At 49.0% G+C, this 21,864-nt stretch overlaps 1 protein-coding gene across 1 annotated transcript; it reads left to right on the top strand.

Annotated features, from left to right (window-relative positions):
* Nucleotides 1-1,214: 1,214 nt before the first annotated feature.
* TRIM7 (tripartite motif containing 7) lies at nt 1,215-18,016 on the top strand. The gene is made up of 7 exons (XM_084763047.1): nt 1,215-2,057; nt 2,867-2,962; nt 7,733-7,963; nt 10,441-10,463; nt 11,097-11,212; nt 12,357-12,392; nt 15,436-18,016. The coding sequence occupies exons 1-7, from the start codon at nt 1,539-1,541 to the stop codon at nt 15,945-15,947; spliced, it is 1,533 nt and encodes a 510-aa protein (XP_084619173.1). The 5' UTR covers nt 1,215-1,538; the 3' UTR covers nt 15,948-18,016.
* Nucleotides 18,017-21,864: the final 3,848 nt, after the last annotated feature.

Raw genomic sequence — 21,864 nt, 5'->3', positions numbered from 1 at the left:
ATTTAAGTAGAAAAAAAATCCGAGCCTTTCGCCGCCCCCCCTCTAAGTTTTTTTGACACAGGCTTTCTATGTGTAACTGTCTTGCCTATACTGGACTCCCTTTTGTAGACCAGGCTGCCACTGAACTCACAGCCATCCTCCCGTGTGCTGGGATTAAAGGCACGCGCCACCACGTCCGGCTTCCAAGCCGTTCTGACTCATAGGAGTATCAAGAAAACCCTCAGGGCTGCATTCTGATCAACACCAAAAGTCGTAGACGACAGGAAAGTGTGCGTATGGGAGCTGGGGGTGCAAAGACAAGGTAGAATCTTCAGGTTATCATGAGGACCTCAACGCTTTACAGAAAGTTAGCAGCCAGGCTCTGTCTTTTGTTTTTGTTTTGTTCGAGACAGTTTCTCTGTGTAGCCTTGGCTGTCCTGGACTCGCTTTGTAGACCAGGCCGGGCTCGAACTCACAGCGATCCACCTGCCACTGCCTCCCGAGCGACAGCGGGTCTCTGTCATGCCCACCGGTATCCTCTGCCCCGACTCTTACTCCTTTCCCAGGGGCGTGGCACTAATCAAAGTCCTGGGTTCACAGAGGATCACAATGCGAGGCTTCCGGGATTAGGTGGTCGGCCCTGCGTCAAGATCAGTAAAGCCCATGAGTCCTGAGTGGCGAGGAGAAAATGCAGTCAGGAAGAACAGTTACATCAGAGAGGAGGAGGGCGGAGGTGTGCAACTTTGGCTTAGAATTGCATGAGTGGATGGTGGCATTGACAAGAGAGATTTTGAGCCGGGGCAGAGGAGGAAGGCCTGACCCATTGGCCTCCAGAGTAAAACACGAGATAGGGAAGCAACTCCAGAAAGGGTCTGTGGAACCCAGCTGTACACCAGCTGGAGAGACAGGTTTTGGGGTGTGTGTGTGTGTGTGTGTGTGTGTGTGTGTGTGTGTGTGTGTGTGTGTGTAATAATACTGAATGAAATGAGACAAGCGGTTATATTACTTGTTCAAAACTAAACGGCGAAGAACTGTAAGAGATGTAGTTACAAGAGTGGACAAAAGGCCACGCTTGGCGTGAGGAGGTTGAGCCAAATTCCAGACCCTAAGTTTAGCTCAGCACAGTGCCAGGATGAATCGGTATGCGGGGAACCAGACACCGTGCCCCGGGAGCCAGGCCTTTGCCCCTGTAGCGCAGGGTCAGCCTAGGTCGGCAACTGGGAGTGGGGCCCAGCTAGGCTTGCGAACTCATCTATCTCGATGGTTCCCTACTGCTGACTGGGTCATATTGGGGAGGCCTAGAGAGGCAGAGTAGGGGGTGGGGGTCGACAAAAGGGAGGTCGCGGACTAGGGTGGTGGCTATGAGAGCCCAGAAAAGGGCACCACCTGCCTCTACTCGCAGCTGGGTGCACCCTCAGTTCGCGTCTCAGCTTGCCCGGTACTCGCCCCGCCCTTCCTCGCCCAGTGGGTGCTCGGAGCCCAGCCCAGCTTGGAGCCGGGTACTGTAGCGTCCAGGGGCCTCCCCAGAGCCAAAGGACTCGGATGTACCAAGGACACGGATGGCGACTGTGGGACCACGGACCGGGCCGAATGCAGGAGCCGAAGCGCTGGCACTGGCGGCAGAGCTCCAAGGCGAGGCGACGTGCTCCATCTGCCTGGAGTTTTTCCGGGAACCCGTGTCCGTCGAGTGTGGCCACAGCTTCTGCCGCGCCTGCATCTCGCGCTGCTGGGAGCGTCCCGGAGCTGGAGCCGGCACTGCGACCCGCACGCTGCCCTACCCACTGCCCTGCCCTCAGTGCCGCGAGCCCGCACGCCCCAGCCAGCTGCGGCCCAACCGACAGCTGGCCGCGGTGGCCTCGCTACTTCGGCGCTTCAGCCTGCCCGCGACGGTCTCCGGGGAGCGCGGGACGCCGACGGTGGCGGCCCGAGCGGCTGCTGCACGGTGTTCACAGCACGGAGAGCAACTTAAGCTCTATTGCCAAGATGACGGCCGTGCCATTTGCGTGGTGTGCGACCGCGCCCGGGAGCACCGTGAGCACGCGGTGCTGCCGCTGGAGGAGGCGGTGCAGGAGGCCAAGGTAGGTGCAGGGTCTCCAGGACCCCTGGCTCTGCTTCGGATCTCCTTAGACTACAGGGCCGGGGTGGGGGTGGGGGGCCGAATACAGCAGAGCCCCGTCGCCTTCCTTTCATTTTAAACTGCGGTTTTTTTCACCTAATCTTCTCTTGTCCCTCAGAGGCCGATGCCCAGAGGCCTGGGAGACTTGAAATTTCCTTCGTGTCTGTTCCCAATTGTTGTACTCTGCCCAGGAGAAAGTCTCTGTCACAACCACATAGCCTCTGCCCTCACTCTTACTCCTTTCCCAGGGGCGTGGCACTATTCAAAGTATGGGGTTCACAGAGGACCACAACGCGCCTTCCTGGGTTAGGGGGGGTCTGCTTCAAGATCTGTGACACCCATGGGTTCTGGGGCACCTTCCTTTCGTCTGTCCCTTGCTGGCAGCCACAGCTTCCAGCTGTTTGTGCAGCTCCCAGTCTTTGCTGTCCTGTCCCTCTCCAGCCCTCCTACGTGTACGCTTTCTGTTGCTTGAGAGGAGAGCAATAAACATGGCAGACCGAACCAAATGTGGGAGTCTTGAGTTTCAGCGCATAACTGCGTGGCTGACGGCCTTGGGGAAGTGAGACTCCTGGGCCTTTGGCGTTTCCCTGCATTTGCTCTGCACCAGTCGGCTTAGTCTGCACAGGCTATGTTCACCCCACAGCTAGAGGTGATATCTACCCGGTCTCCTGCTCCAAGAACAGAATCATGGCTCTCTCCAGAATGGCTCTAGGAAGGTACCAAGAGGGTTTCCAGAATCCTCTTACTGCGGTGTCTTTCTTCACACCACAGGAGCTGCTGGATTCTAGGCTGAGGGCCTTGAAGAAAGAACTGGAAGACTATGAAGCCTTCCGGTCTACAGAAGAAAGGGAGAGCAAGGAGCTCCTGGTGAGTCCAAGTGCGAGAGGTATAGGGTTGTGGATGCCCAGGGCCGTGTGTGTGTGTGTGTGTGTGTGTGTGTGTGTGTGTGTGTGTGTGTGTATGTGTGTGTGTGTTGAAACAGGAGGGTGGATTTCAGAAAGATAATATGGTACATGTTATTGAAGGTTGACCATATAATTTATATTACAGACCAGACCTTGTGAAAGGGACTGTTTAAATTATCTTTAGGATGCACATTCACTCCTAACAAGCCAATTAGGACCTGCAGCAGCATCTTGCAGCTGAATGCGTTACTATTTCTTCAAAGAAACATGTCATATTAAACGGGAGTATGAACGCAATAAGGAACCACAGATCAGCCCAAGGCATGTTCTGCCTCCCAAAGAACAACGGGGGAAGTGTTTGTCTTCAGAGATTTGACTTAAGAATTAGAGGTTAAGGGAGAAGAGGCTGAGGAGGAATCAGAGCTGTTCCTGGCTGTGGCAGAGGACAGGAGGCTTGGGGCGCCGGTGTCCAGCACCTCCAATTTGAAAGGAAAGTAAAATGGGGCTCATCTTGGTTACTATGGACAAACACGAGTCACTGTCACTTTCTACCTCACAAATTCAGTTATTAGCTCCATAAGTGGTGTTGAAAGAACGAAAGGAAAGGGCCAGGCAGTGGTGGCAGTGCACGTCTTTAATCCCAGCACTCGGGAGGCAGAGGCAGGTGAATCACTGTGAGTTAGAGCCCAGCCTGGTCTACAAAGCTTGTCCGGAGAAACCCTGTCACAAAACAAACATAATAAAAAATAATAAAAGGAACCATTAGGGCCTTTTAAGGCAAAGTCATTTATTTACGTAGCTGGGAATTAGAGGAAGAGGCTGGGAGGACCCTCTTATTTTAAAAAAATGTTTATATTTATTTGTGTTTTACTGTTGGATGGATGCATGTGCCCTGCCTGCATGTAGAGGTCAGAGGGCAACTTTGTATCCGTTCCTGCCCTCCACCTTCACATGAGTTCTAGGGACTGAACTCAGGTTGCCAGGCTTATAAGTCCAGTGTCTTTACCTGTTGAGATATCTCACAGCCCAAACCCCTATTCCTCAGATTAGGAAGGAAAAGACTATGGGGTTCAGTTTTGTGGGAGACAGGGTCTCTTCTATATAGCCCTGGCTGTCCTGGAACCTGCTACATAGACCAGGCTGGCCTTGAACCTACAGAGACCCATCTGCTTCCGCCTCCCTAGTGCTGGGATTGAAGGTGTGTGCCACCATGCCTGGCCCTCTCAATACTCTTAACTGTCTTTATACCTGCATCCATTGCGCATCCTGGACTTTCACATCCCATCATACCTTCCCTTGCCAAAGCAGAGTTCACCTATCCACACTGGATAGGTGTTCCTCCTCCACTGGAGAAAGGAGAACGGACATCGATAGCTCTTTGGTTTGCATCTACAAGGAAGAGGACATTCTCTGGCTGGGCGTGGTGGCGCATGCCTTTAATCTCAGCACTCCGGAGGCAGAGGCAGGCAGATTGATGTGAGTTTGAGGCTAGCCTGGTCAACAAAGCGAGTCCAGGACAGCACAGCCAAGGCTATACAAAGGAACCTTGTCTCAAAACAAACAAACAAAACAAAACAGAAACAGAAACAAAAACAAACAAACAACAACAAAGAGGTCATTCTCCATGGCCTGGGTAACTTTGAGTCTCTGACCCTCATCCCTAAAACATTGCTCAGTACTGCCATCTCTGTTCTTTCCCAACTCCCTGCCCCCCGCCCCCCTACCCAAGAAACCTATCCAAAGCAGAGCCTTTCACAGGCAAGCAAGTGCTCTGCCACTGAGCCACAAGCCCCTCTGCTCATGCGTCTTACCACACAGCAACAGGAGAGCCTACCTCTGTCGCTCCACTAAACATGGATTTTATAATTATACATATCATGTAGGCTGGAAGAGGGGGTTAGGAATGTCCTTACTGCAGGGCCATTCACTAATGTCTAGTGGTTGTCAGCGCTGGGAGTGTCACTGGCCCTTAGTGGCAGGGACCTTAGATGCTAAATATCCTGTAATACACAGGGAAGCCCCCACAGCCAGGAATTATCCCGCCCCAAGTGTCAACAACACCAAGATTAGGACACTTCTGTTTAGAGTTTTCTTGGTCTGTTAAGTCACCACAATATTACCAACTATGTGCTTTTTAAAGAATACACATCTGCCTGGTCTACAAAGGGAGTCCAGGACAGCCAAGGCTACACAGAGAAAAAAGTATTGATTTTCTTAGCAGCCTCCAGTAGGGGTTGAAGCTGGATTTATATGCCAGAAACCCACAAGCATTTGTGCCAAGTTACAGTTACAGTTCTCACCAACCAAAATGGGGGGTGGGGTGGGATTAGGGACTTTCCCTAATGTTCCTATCATTGTCAACTGACACACAATGTAAGCTTTTTAGTCCAACCAGATTCCTCTGTTCTTTTCGTGGTTAGGAATAGCAGGTATGTTTTGGGGGAACCATTGCTGCTTTGCCTGTTCCCAACAGTGTCTCATTATGTAGCTCAGGATAGCCTGGAACTTGCTATGTAGTCCAGGCTGGCCTTGTACTTGCATAGCCTGATTCTCCTGAGTGCTACACTTATAGACACTACTAGGCACAGACAGAGAGAGCTATTTTGATAAACACTTGGGTTGTTCCTTCGAGAGTCAATGCCATAGAGTTAGCAGAAGTGCAGACTTAAAATTCAGACCACCCTGGCCCAGAATCTTAGCTTAACAAATTTTTTTGGATGGATCTCCTCACCCTAAAATGGAATAAGAAGTGTGCTGACGTCACTGGGTCAGGTTGAGTGAATTAAAGCATTCCTCGATGCTGCTTTTCAGTGTCTGATGATGGAAGTTGGATGGCTATATTCTGGGAAGCCTTAGGACCCATGATCTGGGCACAGGGCTCCTGACTTCACTTTTTCACTGTCTCCTCTTCTACCTATCTCTTCCTTCCTCTGTAATTGCCTGGGAGAGAACCTTTCGTAACTGAGCTCGTCTGTGTGGGCAGGGTCCTTACTTGTCAATAGTCATGAGACTCCTTGACAACTATAATGGGATTTTGCTGCACATATATCATGCATTTGTGTAAAACAAGCAAGCAAGCAAACAAAGGAGTGCATCTAGAAACATGAAAAGTCCTGAGTCTGACAACGGAGAGGATGGAGTGTTGAGTTTGCACAGAGCATACACTCAGTACAGAGTGGTGGTGCTGTACCTCTGTCAACAGGATGTTTTCATCTTCTTTCCCTGCACCGCCAGAGTTCTGCATTTTAAGTTTGCATTTCCACCAGAACTGAAGCCAAAATAGTGCTTTAAAAAACAAAACAAAACAAAACAAAACAAAACAAAAACAGAGTGGGGCCTGGGTGTGGTGGTGGTGCATACCTTTAATCCCAGTACTCGGGAGGCAGTGGCAGGCAGATCTCTGTGAGTTCAAGGCCAGCCTGGTCTACAAAGTGAGTCTAGGACAGCCAGGGCTACACAGAGAAACCCTGTCTCGAAAACAACAACAACAACAACAACCCAGAGTGGGAGCTGGGTGTGGTGGTGCATACCTCTAATCCCAGCACTTGGGAGGCAAAGGCAGGTGGATCTCTATGAGTCTGAGTCCAGCTTGGTCTACAAAGAAAGCTTCAGGACAGCCAGAGCCATTACACAGAGAAACCCTGTCCTCAGCAAAAAACAACAGAACCAAACAACAAGCCAGGGTGAGATCCACACCTTTAATCCCAGCACTTACTTGGGAGGTGGATCTCTGTGAGTTCGAGGCCAGCCTGGTCTGCAAAGAAAGTCCAGGATAGATGCCTCCTGAGGCAATGGATCTCCGTGAATTCAAGGCCTGCCCGTGATACAGATCAGTAGTTTCAGGACAGCCAGGGCTACACAGAGAAACCCTATCTCAAAAAACCAAACCAAAGCATGGGCCAGGCTCAGGGCCACACACCTTTAATCCCTACACTGAAGAAGCAGAAGCAGAGGCTGAGGCTGGCAGATATCTGTGAGGTCAAGGCCAGCCTGGTCTATATAGAAAGTTCCAGACCAGTCAGGACTAAGAGGTAAAATCCTGTCTCTAAGATAAAGTCAAAGTAAGATGAAAGATGATTAAATAAATATATAGAAGAAGAAAAGGCAACTTTTGATTTAATCCCCATGATGACCCTGTGGGTACTAATTTATCCTTCTCATGTTTTACAAAAGGAAATTGGAGCTTGAGGTAGTTGTGGGAGTTGAAGACGCCCTAAGGTAGGTGTAGAGCCCAGGCCTTAAGAGACGTCAGAGGACATCTCTGTCAGGGGAGGAGGCTGTGGCTTGTACAGAGCAAAGCGAGTTTTAATTAGGGGTGTGCTCAGTATACTTGTGTGGGTGTCCCTTGCTGGGGAAGCAACCCAGCCCTGAAAGATGTATCCTCAAGGCTCCCTTGTATGGTTTTTCGAGGCAGGATTTTTCTGTGTAACAGCCTGGACCGTCCTGGACTCCGTTTTTTTTTTTTGTAGAGCAGGCTGGCATAGAACTCACAGAAATCCTCCTGCCTCTGCCTCTGCCTCCTGAGTGCTAGGATTACAGGCGTGAGCCAGCTCACCCTGCCTCCTTCCTATCTTTTTTTTTTTTTTTTGGTTTTTCAAGACAGGGTTTCTCTGTGTAGCCTTGGCTGTCCTAGACTCGCTCTGTAGACCAGGCTGGCTCTTTCCTGTCTTAATGTTAGGTCCAAATTCCTTCACCTCTAAATCTCGGCCAATTTTTCCTCTTCCTGAGACAGAAGCAGATGGCAGCCGAGAAAGAGAAGGTAGGGGCGGAGTTCCAGGCACTGCGAGCCTTCCTGGTGGAGCAGGAGGGCTGGCTTCTAGGCCGACTGGATGTGCTGTCCCGGGAAGTGACACAGAAACAGAACGAGAACCTGGCCCAGCTGGACGGTGAGATCACCCAGCTGTCCAAACTCAGCAGCCAGATCCAGGAGACGGTTCAGAAACCAGACCTCAACTTCCTCCAGGTGGGGCTGCCTCAGTCTGAGCCTTGGGTCATTTGCCCTGGGCGTTAGCAAAGGCTGCTGGAAAACAGCACTCAGGCCCTGTGAGGAAAGGGATTGGAGGAAGGGGCACTGGATCTCCTGGGATTGGAAAGCTAGAAGGGATGGTTGTTTATAAGCCACTATAGTTTATTTTACATTTACTCTAGTATATACACATTTTAGGCCAAAGGCTCAGAAAACAAACCTCACTAAGCTACCTGTAATTCACAATTCACTATATGATTCTATTTCATTAAAAAAAAAGAGAGAGAGAGAGAAGAAAAGAAAAAGAAAGGGCAAGCAAGCAAGCTGGGCGGAGCTGGGGAGACGGCACAGTAGTTAAAAGCTTTGGCTGTTTGATTTCCAGTGCCTACGCGGTGGCTCACCACCTGTGAAAGGACCGGTGTCTGCACAGGACTCACCAAGACCAAGTTCCCAGCACAAAGGAAATTATTTTCCCCAGAGGGACAAAGGACAGGAAATAAGAGACAATGACAGGAGACAATGGAAAAGGGCAAAGGGGAAAGGAACACGGGAGAGGAGGAAGAGGTCCTTAGCCCTCTGGTTAGGAGGGAGACAAGGCTGTAGGCAAATGGCAGTTTATACAGGCAAAGGGGGAACCCTATTTTTAGGGTGAGTTGGATTGTTTTGATTGGGCATGTTAATTAGGGGGGGGCCAGAAAGGGGCTTTTAATTGTTGGACTTCAATACTTTGATAGCTGGACCTTGGTGGCTAGCCTCAGGGAGAGGAAGTGGCCAAATAAGGGAATAGACCTTGGTGGCCGGCTTTAGGAATGTCATCTATGGTTTACAAGGGAGAGGGAAGGGCAAGACCTCCCAGAGCCATGTTTGTCCTGCTTGGCCCTAAAGAGCCTTTCTACTTGTAGCTCCAGTTTCAGGCGATCTGACGACCTCTTCTGGCCTCTATGGGTATTACCTGGTGCACAGAAGTACATACCGGCAAAACACTCATACACATAAACACTTTCATTTTTTCCTTTGGTGTTTTTCGAGACAGGGTTTCTCTGTGTAGCCTTGGCTGTCCTGGCTCACTTTGTAGACCAGGTTGGCTTTAAACTCGCAGAGATTGGTTTGCCTCTGCCTTCCTGATTGCTGGGATTACAGGTGTGTGCCACTGTGCCAGGTGATATAAACACTTTGTAAAAAATTTTTATTATTTTTTAAAGATTTATTTATTTATTATTTATATAGTATTCTGCCTGCATGTGTGCCTGTATGCCATAAGAGGATGAGCTACCATGTGGTTGCTGGGAATTGAACTCAGGACCTGTGGAAGAACAGACAGTGCTCTTAACCTCTGAGCTATCTCTCCAGCCCTTAATTTTATTTTTTTAAATTTTGTTATAAACACTTTAAAAGTATTTTATTTTAATTAAAAAATTTTTTTTGTATGCCTTGGGTAGGGGGGTCAGATCTTGGAGTTACAGACAGTTGTGAGCTGCCATGTGGGTGCTGGGAATTGAACCTGGGTCTTTTGGAAGAGCAGTCAGTACTCTTAACCACTGAGCCATCTCTCCAGCCACCCCCCATATAAACACTTTTTAGAATAAATAATTTAAAATATTAGTCACTGGGGCCAGGCATAGTATAGCGTACAGCCTTGGTCATAGCACTCAGGAGGCAGAGGCAGACAGATCTCTATGAGTTCATGACCAGCATGGTGTATAAAGTGAGTTGCAGGACAGACAGAACTATATAGTGAGACTCTATCTCTAGACAAACAAATAAAACAAAACCCAGAAATAAGCACCACCACCACCAACAAAAAGTCACCAACATATTTAGATAAGCTTTATAAGCCACAAAATGGTCAAGCAAAGCTACAGAAAAGATACTGATGTATTGCCCAGTGTAGTTGTGTGCACTTTGGCGTGCAAGACCATCCTTGGTTCCATATGAAATTTGAGACCAGTCTGACACATGAGAGTCTGTTGCAAACAAAACAAAACAAAACAAAAAACCTAAGACACTGTGGCTTGTTTGGGGTGGTAACTATGCTAGTGGTAAACACTGGGTTTTGTCAGATAGCCTCATGGAGGATTTTACAATAAAAGCTTAGCAGCCAGGCATGGTAGTATATGCCTTTAATCCCAGCACTCCAGAGGCTGGTGGATCACTGTGAGTTAGTTCTAGGGCAGCCTGGTCTACAGATCGAGTTCAGGACAGACAAGGCTACCAAGAGAAACCTTGTCTCGGAAAACAAAACAAAACAGAACAGAACAAAACAAAACAAAACAAACAAAAAAAAGCTTTGCATGTCCATGAGGGGAGGGGGTTGAAGGATGATATAGCATCCAGTAGCCAGCCACAGTGTCACTTGTGTTCGGTAGGGCATGGCTTACTTTATGTGAGGCAAGTAAGGGGCAAGTCATGTTTTTCTCAAAGGTGAATGGAGGTTATATGATGCTGATTTGCTTTTCTTCCATCTTTTCTTCCAGGAGTTCAAAAGCACATTAAGCAAGTGAGTGAACTTAACAGTTCCCAGGTTGGGCTGGAGTGATGGCTGTTCTTCAAATGGTCCTGAGTTCAATTCCCAGCAACCACAGGGTGGCTCACAAACATCTATAATGAGATCTGGTGCCCTCTCCTGGAGTACAGTTGTATATGCAGGCAAAACAGTTCCCAGGTCTTTACAAGCTGGTTTGCTGTCCCACTAGGCTTTCTCTTTTTATCCCAACATCATCTTTAGCCTCCTGCCTCTCAGCTCCTACCTCCTTACCTGGGTACCTTTGGAAGCAAAGGCCCCCCTACCTGGCTGTGGGAATTCCTGCACAAAGTTGGGTTTCCTTTTTGCTCTCACCGGAAGACAGAGAGAGGTGATGGAGAGAGGGAGAGGGAGAAACAGAGGGAGGAAGGAAAAGAGTGAATAAGATTGTCAATTTGGTGATATGCTCTTCAAAGTGAATTCTCCAATCATGTAACCCCCTCCTAAACGTTGTGATAGCCTCCCATAGTGACAAAGGCGATAGTCAAGCCTTTAACCCATAGGTCTTTGGGATTACTTATCTCTAAACTATAGCACCTCCCTAACTATCTTAGGGCAGTGGGAGAGGGGTGGCATTGTTGGGGCTTATTCAGGAGCCTTGTCCTGCAGGTGCAGCGGTGTACTTGGCTCCAAGCCAACCACAGTCTCATCTGAGATGAAGAATAAAGTATGGAACGTTTCCCTCAAGAGTTTCGTCTTAAAAGGATTGCTGAAGAAGTTCAAAGGTAGGGGCCCTGGGCGTGGGCTGGGCCATGTAGTGTTAGGTGTGACGGGATGCGCTCCTCATAGTTCATGGGACACATGGGGTGTGTCCTTCTTGAACTGAGAAGAACAGGAGTTGGGACATAGCAAAGGCAGATTGTTGTGGGAAGGCAGTGGTGACAAATCCATCTGGGTTTCACTCCAGGGCATCCTGCTCCCCATGGGGACAGACAGATGGGAAGGAGGCAGAAAGAAGGTGAAAAAGGGGCAGAGGTCAGGTCAGACCAGTTCTAGACAATAGAGGGAGAGAGGGAGAGAGGGGGAGAGGGAGAGAGGGGGAGGTGGGGCCAGGACACTAGGGGTCCCTTTTCCTTATGTTCCCATCTTGGCTTAGTTCATGCAACTCGGCCTCTGGAAAATCTGGAGTCAGATGTGTTATCAGCATGAAGAGAGGAGGTTTCCTGGCCAGGCCATCCCCAGTGCTGTGTACATTTGTGTTATGGTTTTGTTTTTGTTTTGTTTTTTGTTTGGATTTTTCAAGACAGGGTTTCTCTGTGTAGCCTTGGCTATCCTGGACTCACTTTGTAGACCAGGCTGGCCTTGAACTCAAAGAGATCCACCTGCCTGTGCCTCCCAAGTGCTGGGATTAAAGGCATGCACCACCACTGTCCAGCTTGTTGTGGTTATTGTTATAAAAATGTGTTTGTTTCTCAGTTTCTCTCCTAACCTGGCTATCACACAAATAATTGAGACTCTATTATATTATTTTAAGGAGCTTATTACTCTATTCTTAGCCCACTACATTAATTTGGCTTCCTCCAGAGTAAATTCCTGAGATTACTTGCACTTTATTGCTTTGCTGGTTCGGCTCCTCTCTCCTGATGTCTCCTGGACTTGTGCAGGTAGCTGAATCCCCTACTTCCTCCTCTAACTCCTCCTCCCCTGGCTGGCAGGAAGTCCAGCCCTATTCTCACCTGCTCAGTGATTGGCTCTAAACTGCTTTATAGGCTATCAGGGGACAATTGAGGAGCAGTAATTTACACAACATTGAGAGAGGTGATTCGCAGAACAAGGATTGTGACCAGATATTGGGGGGTACAGAAATCAGCGTTTGAATTATATGATAACCTTATGTCTACACATCTGCTCTGCTCTGTTTCTCTGTAGAGGATCTCCGGGGAGAGCTGGAGAAAGAAGAGAAAGGTATGAATGATGATTGCAACTGTGAGTATAAAGGCTGGCCAAGTCCAGAACCTGATCCCTACCGGAGGCCTGGGCTTTGCAAATGGTTGACCCCATCTGCCCATCCACCTCAATGACTATCACTGTGTTCCCAGCCTAATCCTTGCTTGGCATCTTTGAACCCTCAGGTGGCAGCGGGCAATCTGCTTCAGGGATGATTTGGCCTCAGGTTGCTTGGGGCAGAGAAATCATCTCAATTTTCTGGATGAACCTACACTTTCCCCCACTTTAAAATAGTTGAAGATCTCTTCTGGGGTTGGGGGTTGTGTAGGGTGTCAGGGGTGATGAAAGCAAGAAGGTAGATACACATAGTATAATGAAAATTAAATATATATATGTGCATTGGTGTTTTGCCTGCACGTATGTCTATGAGGGGATGTCAGATCTTGGAATTACAGATAGCTGTGAGCTTCCATGTGGGTCCTGGGAACTGAACCCGGGTCCTTTGGAAGAGCAGTCAGTGCTCTTGACCACTGAGCCATCTCTCTAGCCCCAAAGGCTATATTTTATTATGCTGAGGGTCATGATGCAATGTTCACACTCGGAATTCCTAGCTATGGTCCTAAGCCTAGATCCCCGAGGCTTCTCACCTGTGCGACATATCTTAGCTGAAGGTCAGGTCTAGTCTGTACCCGAAGTCTCTGAGGGTCAGGGTCCTGGGGGAGACTCTTCAGCTTCAGAGCAGATCAAGGTGGCATCTCTCCAGATGTGCAGAGCAGAGCAGTGCTCTTGGTCTCTGCTTATGTATTGTTCCGTGGGCATCATGGGGGGTTCTAGGACTGTCTGGTTATCTTGAATGAGTGATGGCACTGAATTCTGGTCATCAGGTGCAGCCTTGAGTCTAGTGGGGATCCTGAGTAAGCTATTTTATTATTAGGCATGCTTTAATATGCTCATTACAGGGGGACAATGGAAACAAAGGGAGACTGCAGAGATCTGGGGTGTGTGATCCAACACTGACAGGAAGGAAGTAAGGGCACAGAGTTTATCTCGGTCGGACCCTGTAATGGCTCCTTTCAGTCCTTAGTGGCCTTCAAGGCCTCTGAGGATCTAACCGCACTGTATATCAGGGCCTTGACTTGTTATGTAGGCACACACCCTCCCTGCAGCTTCTGGAATGTACCAACCACACATGAGCTTCCTCACCCCCTTTGGCTCTCTGCTGTAACATACCCTTCCCTTCCAGTGAGCCTGGCTTCACGGCTACTGTGGTTGAAATTTCACTTAGCTCTCCAGATCCCTCTTACCTTTGGCTGGTCGCCCACTGCCTTTCTCACACAGCCAGGAAGAAAGGAACAAAGCGGCAAGGTTGTTCACCTGCCTTGGTCTCTTGATCTCTAGGTGTCAGTCTCTGTTCTATTGCTGTGAAGCGACACCATGACCAAGGCAACTCTTATAAAGGAAAGCATTTAGTTGGGGGCTTGTTTATAGTGTGAGAGGGTTAGTTGATCATCACCTGGAAATGGACTGGCATGGTGCTGTACCAGTAGCTGAGAGCTTTAAATCCTGATCTGAAGGAAGAGAGAGAGAGAGAGAGAGAGAGAGAGAGAGAGACAGAGACAGAGACAGAGACAGAGAGAGACAGAGAGAGACAGAGACAGATAGAGACAAAGACAGAGAGACAGAGAGCACAATTCCAGTGACACACTTCCTCCAACAAGGCCACACCTCCTAATCCTTCCCAAATAGTTCCATTCCCTGGCAACTAAACCAGAAAAAATATGAGTCTATGGGGCCCAATTTCATTCAAATCACCACAGGGGGCCTGGGACAGGTCCCACAATAGTGTTTACAACTCAGTGCACTGTTTCTTTTTTTTGTTTTGTTTTGGTTTTTGGTTTCTTTTTTTTCCAGACAGGGTTTCTCTGTGTAGCCTTGGCTGTCCTAGACTCACTTTGTAGACCAGACTGGTCTCGAACTCACAGTGATCCGCCTGCCTCTGCCTCCCAAGTGCTAGGATTAAAGGCGTGTGCTACCACCGCCTGTCCAACTCAGTGCACATTGAAGCTTTTCATGTTGGATGTTTTCAAACATACTCAAGAGGAGTGAGAAGAGCATCATAGTGTATGCCACACGTGTTCATATAATACATCTTCAATTGCCAACTGGGGAATAGTTTTTCACAGACATTGTGTCCAGTTTTATAAGAGAACGAAGACACTGCATTCCACACATATTTCAGAATATGTTATCCCTAAAGAGACAGGGTTTTTTTGTTTTGTTTTTAAAGGTGGATTTCACTGTATAGGCCTGGCTGGCCTGGGACTGACTGTGCAGAGGAGACTTGCTCCCAGCTCACATATATTGGGCTGTCTCTCCCTCCCAGGTGCTGAGAATATAGGGTGGACCCCCCGACACCCAACAGAGACAGACTTTTAAAACCAGAACCATCACACTCACAGAAAGTGGTGATGCTTTTGTACCTAATTTTCAGGTTTCCCCAATTGTCTTTGTTTTCATTTTTCGAGACAGGGTTTCTCTGCAGCCCGCATTGCCTTTGTTTTGAGGCAGAGTCTCTTGTAAACACCCCCAACCCGGCCTATTGCTGGTTATGTAACTAAGGATGGCCTTGAACTCCTGATTCTTCTGCTCCTGGCTCCCAAGCTCAGGAGCTTTCTCTATCCTCCCGGCTCCACCATTACCCTTGAAATCAGATTTGCTGACCTGCTCAAACCAAGATCAAAATTAGGCCCATCATATTTCTTTGATTTAAATACGTGTCTGTTAAAGATCTTAATAGGCATTTGTTAACTGAAGAAAGAGAAAAAGAAGAAAGAAAAAGAGAGAGAGAGAGACAGACAGAGACAGAGACAGACAGAGACAGAGACAGAGAGAGACAGAGACAGAGAGAGACAGAGACAGAGACAGAGGAGAGTTGACGGTATTGGCTTTCCCTCAAGGGAAGTTAGACAGGATGGTGGGAAAGGAATGTGCTCTGAGTATAGAGCCTGTTGCAAATAATGAGTGTGGAGATGTCTTTCTCTTTCTCTTTCTCTGTCCTCAGTGGAACTCACTTTGGATCCCGACACAGCCAACTCCCGGCTCATCCTGTCTCTGGATCTAAAGAGCGTGCGTCTAGGACAGCGCGCTCAGGACTTGCCTAATCATCCCCGCCGCTTCGATACCAACACCCGCGTTTTGGCGTCCTGTGGTTTCTCTTCTGGGAGACATCACTGGGAGGTGGAAGTGGGCTCCAAGGATGGCTGGGCCTTCGGTGTGGCCCGCGAGAGTGTGCGTCGCAAGGGCCTCACGCCCTTTACGCCCGAGGAGGGCGTCTGGGCAATGCAACTCAACAATGGGCAGTACTGGGCAGTGACCAGCCCTGAGAGGACGCCACTCAACTGTGGGCAGCTGTCGCGGGTGAGGGTGGCGCTGGACCTGGAGGTGGGGGCGGTGTCTTTCTACGCCGTGGAGGACATGCGCCACCTCTACACCTTCCGTGTCAACTTCCAGGAGCGAGTGTTTCCCCTTTTTTCTGTTTGCTCCACTGGTACCTACTTGAGAATCTGGCCTTGAAGACCTTTACCAGGCTTCCTAGGAGGGGACAGGGTAGCAGTGAACTCTCCTCTCAAAGACAGAGATACTTCGTCTTGGACTTTCCTTCCATACCCCCTACCCCAGGCTGCCCAAGAAGGCTGTCCAGAGCACAACACAGGCGCTGACGGCTGACTGAGGAAAAAGGTGCTAATGGGTAACTAATTGCATAGGGAAGAGATGCTTGGACTCTCGGAACCTGCTTGCCCCTTTAACGTTCCTGCAAATTGTGTCTGAACTACAGAGAGGGGTTGACCAGTAGGACAAAAGCCTAGCTCTTTAAAACAAACAAAACAAAACAAAACAAAAAACCCCAACAACAAAAAAACCAAGGGTGCTTTCTACCACACCAGCTTACTGCTTTGATTCAGAAGGGTCCCTGTTTGCATCACGGAACAATGCCAAAGACTGATAATCTTGCAGAGGGTGTGGCTTGGCCCTGGGTCCATCGGGTATTACTTTACATTAGTGACAGCTGCCGGCTCTGCTTGGAGAGGTCAGTGAGTCCTCCCCATCTAGCTGGCCTGGCTGAGTTGTTTATTCAGAGAAGAGCATTGTGGCTCCCAGCTCAGAAGCCAGTCTGGCTAGATGTGGAAAGAGACCCTTGACCTATACAAGAGGCCAAGGCAACAGTCTACTCATATAAGCGCATCGCTGTTCTCCAGCACACCTTAGCCTGACAATAGGAAGTGTGCATCCTTTACCACAGTGACCAGATGCCTTAAGCCCCACATTTTCCATCACCTTACAGTCTCCTTTGGGTAAGGAGAGCAAAGGTTCCGGAACTGTGAAAAACAAGTTGATACTTAGGAGTTCACAGATGCAACTAGCACCAGTGTAGAGTCGCACCCCGCACAAACACAGGCCTGACAAACCCTTTCTGGAACTTACTAAATGTATGCAAGCAACAGAGCATCCTGGTGGCAAGGATGGCTAGGCCTCTGCCCTGGAGGGGGTTGAGCAGACCAGTCTCCTTATCCTCCTGACGGGCCACTGTTCCACAGCAGCCCCAAAGCTGGGCTTCTGGAAGGGCAGCAGTGGGCCATTCTTGCTTAGTGCTCCACTTGGAAGTGGGGGAGGAGGTAGAAACACGGATGAGCACGTTTCTAGGGCTGGCTGGACTCATTCTTGACTCCCTGGTCTGATTGCAGGAGGATATGTCTGAGTATTGATTTCTGCTGGAGTGACCCCGCGTGTTATGTACTCGAGGTGTGTGAGCTTCTGTGCTTGTAGCTCATATTTGGCATGAGGAGGAAGAATGGGGGTTTTGGAAAAGGACATCTATGAGCAGCTGGATAGGAGAAAGCTGTTGCAAACAGGTGTGCACACAAAAACACAGCTTGCCACTTGCTGTGAAATCATGAGGACCAGAGTTCGGGTCCCTGCACCCACATCACAGGCGGCATGCCCTGTAAACCCAGGTCTGCAGTTTCAAGGAATATGATGTCGGGGCCTGTGCACATCCATGAGTATATACATTCATACAGACATATACATAAAAATCCCCCATAGCTTTCACTTCAAAGGGAATAAGAGACAGTTTATTCTAGTGTGGGGACAGCTGCGTGGGGACAGCCTTAACCTGATGGCACTGTGTTAGTGCCTGCTGTGGCCCAGCTAGTGACACTTCCCCTACAGTGCCATAATTTACACATAACTCCCCTGTGATGGCTAAGGAAACTTAATAAGATAGGTACTAGGTATCTCTTAAGGCCTGTTGACCTTTGACCTGGAATGCCTGTGAGATCCTAGTGGCCTGCAGGTGAGATAAGAGTAAAATAGTGGCATGCTTGCTTTCTGCTTTTGTAAGCTTGATTATTGCTGTGGGACTGGGATAAGTGGTCTTTTTTTTTATTATTTACTATTCAACAAACAACTGAGGGGAGCAAAACAATTTTCTTGCCCAGTATAAAATCGATAGATAATTATAATGTACACATTTGATATCCACCTTTATAAACCCTCCCTTTAGTCCCGTCAGCATGGCATGCTGTTTGGCTGAAAGGCTGTGGTCCTTCTGCTAGCAGTGAGAATAAATTCATTTCATCAAACTTTGAGTTGAGTCTAAGTCTTTGGATTAGAAAGCCACACACTGGAGTCAAGTATGAATGATTGTGTCCTGGGAATAGATTTAGGTAATCCCAAATACAGTGGTTTTTGTTTGTTTGTTTTCTTTTTGTTTTTTGTTTTTTTAAGATAAGGGCTGGCAGGGAACTCTTTATGTAGACAAGACTGGCCGTGAACTCACAGAGATCCTCCTGCCTCTAGGACTAAAAGTGTGTGCTAACCATGCCCAGCTCGTATGGCCTTTTGATGATCATAATTCCCTTTGTATCATTTAATAACTATGCTTGGATTGACAAAATATTACATGTCACAGGAAGTGGTTTGTTGGCGTAGGTGTCCTGTGTCCTGTGTATTGTGTGTAGCTGTCTGTACGTATATATGACAGACGTCAGAGGACGGTATTTGTAGAATAATTATAGATTTTTGTATAATGGCTGTAATGTGACAACAGTTACTGTGACATTTGCCTGGCTACAGGGCAACTTAGTGACTCGCATGCACATACTCATGTAAGAATGAATACGTGTGCATCTCCCTCTCTCATCTTTTGGGCGTTGTAAGATCTCCAGCATTGCCAGGTGAGGTGGTACACGCGTGTAATCCCAGCACTTGGGGAGGCAGAGGCAGATGGATCTCTGTGAGAGTTCGACGACAGCCTCGTTGAGAATAACTGGACCAAGAGATCCTTCTTAACCCAGCCGCCAGTCCTAGACCCTTTCACAGAATTCTCACCACTCAAATGAAGGGCACCCAGGGGCTTGCCTTTGGGTCGTAGGGCTAGTGACTCAAGTCATCCGGCTTTACAGATACCTTAGGGCAGGCTAGCCACCAGGCTAAGGGCTATTGGCTGCTGACGTCGCTTTTTTTTTTTTTTAAATGGGGAGCACAGAATTGATTTCATCGTTCCGAGTTTGGGTTCATTTCTATCGCAGCCACTGGGCAGAGGCAAGCACGTCTTGCCGCCTTCAGTGTTAGTCTCGCTGGGGTCTGCTCAGATTCTCTATGTTCAAAGCGCACTGAGAAAGCTTCACAGTTTTAACGCGTCCTAGACGGGTTAACTGAAGCAAAGGGAGAAAATGGCACCCCAGCCCCCACCCACTTAAAACAAGACAATTGCCCTAAACTCCCAGCACCTGCTGTTGCAGCCGTTATGAAAAAAAAAAATAATACAAACTATTCTTAAAAAATAGATCACAAAGAACGGAAGGCAAGCCAAGGAGGGGGCGGGGCTGCTCTAGCCAGTGGGGAGAGGCCCGGGTAGGGTGCTGAGATGAACCTGGGAGGCTGGGATGCGGTTGCTTTTTATCTATCTCAGATTAGGACTCCTGGCCTCCCCTAGACCCGCCCCCCCCCCAATCTTCTCTGTGCTCCTCTCAGGGACCCCTAAGGGGCCTTGACAAACTAGCCCATTGCTGGAATTAAGATGTATCCTAAGGGCTGGTTGTCCTTTTCAAATTTGTCTGTAAGTAAGGTGGGACCGGGGGACTCTAGGTCTCAACCCTGATTGTTGTCACTCAGCACGTCTGAAGAGCCCGACCCTATGATTTCCCCGCTGCTGTCACCACCCAGCACTTCAACATCCACAGCCTGCGGTAGCTCGCAGGACAGGCTCATGGACCCCATCCCCGCTGTATTACCAGCACTCGGACTTTCTGCTCCAGCCCTTGCTTAGGGCTTCCCTCTCCTCTGGCGTACTAGGGGCCTCCTCCCAGCTACTGCCACTGGGAGGGTCCGTCCCAGCACAGCCTGTTCTTCAAAAGACTCTGTCCGAATACTCCCATTCTTCCTGTTTTATCTGTCCTTGTGGACAGCGTAGTCGTATCTGCTGTTGCTGCTACTTGGTTGAAACGCCAAAGTCCTGTTTTATCATTTCTAAATTTGGTATTAGTCTGCGACTGCACGATGATAGCGATGGTGGGATGGTGTTAAGTACTTGTGCGCAGAAGCAGATCTCGTGGCCGGCTCCATAGCTCAGGGGTTAGAGCACTGGTCTTGTAAACCAGGGGTCGCGAGTTCAAATCTCGCTGGGGCCTACGAGTTCATTTTTCACCTTTGTCGCCCAGAACAGAACGTAAATAGGAAAATTGTGAAGTTGGGGATGGCAGGCTACCTAGATCGTTCCTGTGTGTCTCCCTTTTTGCCTCTCACGTAGCCGCAGCGCAGAGCCGAATTCCTGCGTCCTTGAAATCGAATCTACCGCAAACTTCTCCATCAAGTTCTTGTGTCCTGCGCTGTCTCTCCGCCGTTTCCCCATCGGCATGCTCTCGGCGAGGTCACCCACCCTAACCTCTAACCCCCAACTTCTGTCGCCCCCCTCGGCTACGGTTTCACGCACTTTGATAGCTGGAACCCACTTCCCCTTTCCGGATGGAGAGCATTGCAGGGATACACCACCAATTAGGGTGGGATGTCGCAGGACTGCAGGTCCCTGTCGTCGCCTCCGTGTGGAATTAAGGAAAAGAAAATGCAAATAAGAGCTCACTTCCTAACAACTTGGGCCCAACGACTAACTTTGTCATTTTCACTCAATCTTTTTAAGAAAAAAAAAAAACACAAAAACCCAAACACTAGTAATTATGCTTGTTGGCAGGATTAAAGCATACAGGCTGAGCGTAAACCCTCAGGGAATTCAGTGCCTTGCCTTGCGAGGACCAGGGCCAAGCTGCTGTAAGAATTTCCCTTGGGAACCATGAACAAAAGTGTATTCACTCCCCATAGGGCATTACGAGAGACCAAACAAACAAACAGACAAACAAACAAACAAGATTCTACTTAGGTCTAGCTTGGTGAACGTGCTGGCTAGTCCCGTGTCAAGTTGACACAAACTAGAGTTATCTGAAAGGAGGGAACCTCAATTTGAGGGCATGCCTCCTAAGAACCGGCTGTAAGGCATTTTCCTAATTAGTTATTGATTTAGGGGAGGGCCCAGCCCATTGTGGGTGGTTCCATCCCTGGGCTGGTGGTCCTGGTTTCTATGAGAAGGCAAAGCTAAGCAAGCCAGTAAGCAGCACCCGTAACGGTCTCTGCACCAGCTCCTGCCGCCCAGGGTTCTACCTGCCTGAGTTCCCTTCGTCCTTCAGTGATGAAATGCTGTGGAAGTGTAAATCGAATAAACCCTTTCCTCCTCAACTTGTATTTCGGTCTTGGTGTTTTGGCGCAGCAAATAGAGACCCTAAGTAAGAGCGAAGCTATGAGTTTATGGGGGCTTACTTCAGGGCTGTGCGTGGAGGGTTATTTGCCAGAACATAGGTAATTCAAAAACAGCTGCGTCTCTGAAAAGCTCACCCCAGCATGGACGGTGAATGCCCCCCGAAGGCTGCGTGCTGCTGCACTTGCGGGCAGCTCACCAGAGCCTCTTCTACCCCAGCAACAGATTACGAGCTTTCTTTCACGGATAGGGAATACCTCTCGATTCGGAGGAAATAGCGAGACACTCAGGAGTTTCAGGTGTCTGGGGACAGCGTTGCTTTCCCAGCTCACACACATTCTCCAGCCGAAAGGGACCTCAGAAAGACCCGAGTGGGTTGTGGCAGGTGGCTCAGGACTCGAAAGCAGAATCCACCCACACCCGGCACATTATAGCAAAGAAAACCTCTAGCGGACACACGGGTGCGGAGACTGGAGGAGGGAGTCAGTGTGCCGCGCTGTTTGGTAACAACCATCGATACCGACGTAACACTCAACCCGAGCTAAGAGTGAACGTAACGATTTGCGAATTTAACGGCAGGGAACCCGAATCGCTCTCTTTTGCTATGAAATAAACCAGAGCAGTCAAAGACGGTTAAGGAAGGCTAGGTCGCATGCGGAGGAGGAGGGGGCTTTTCCCAGCATG

Source organism: Acomys minous, assembly GCF_964271855.1.
Source record: "Acomys minous genome assembly, chromosome: 16".
Lineage (NCBI taxonomy): Eukaryota > Metazoa > Chordata > Mammalia > Rodentia > Muridae > Acomys > Acomys minous.
Note: the sequence above shows the minus strand (reverse complement) of the source record. Positions and strands in the feature narration are given on the sequence as shown.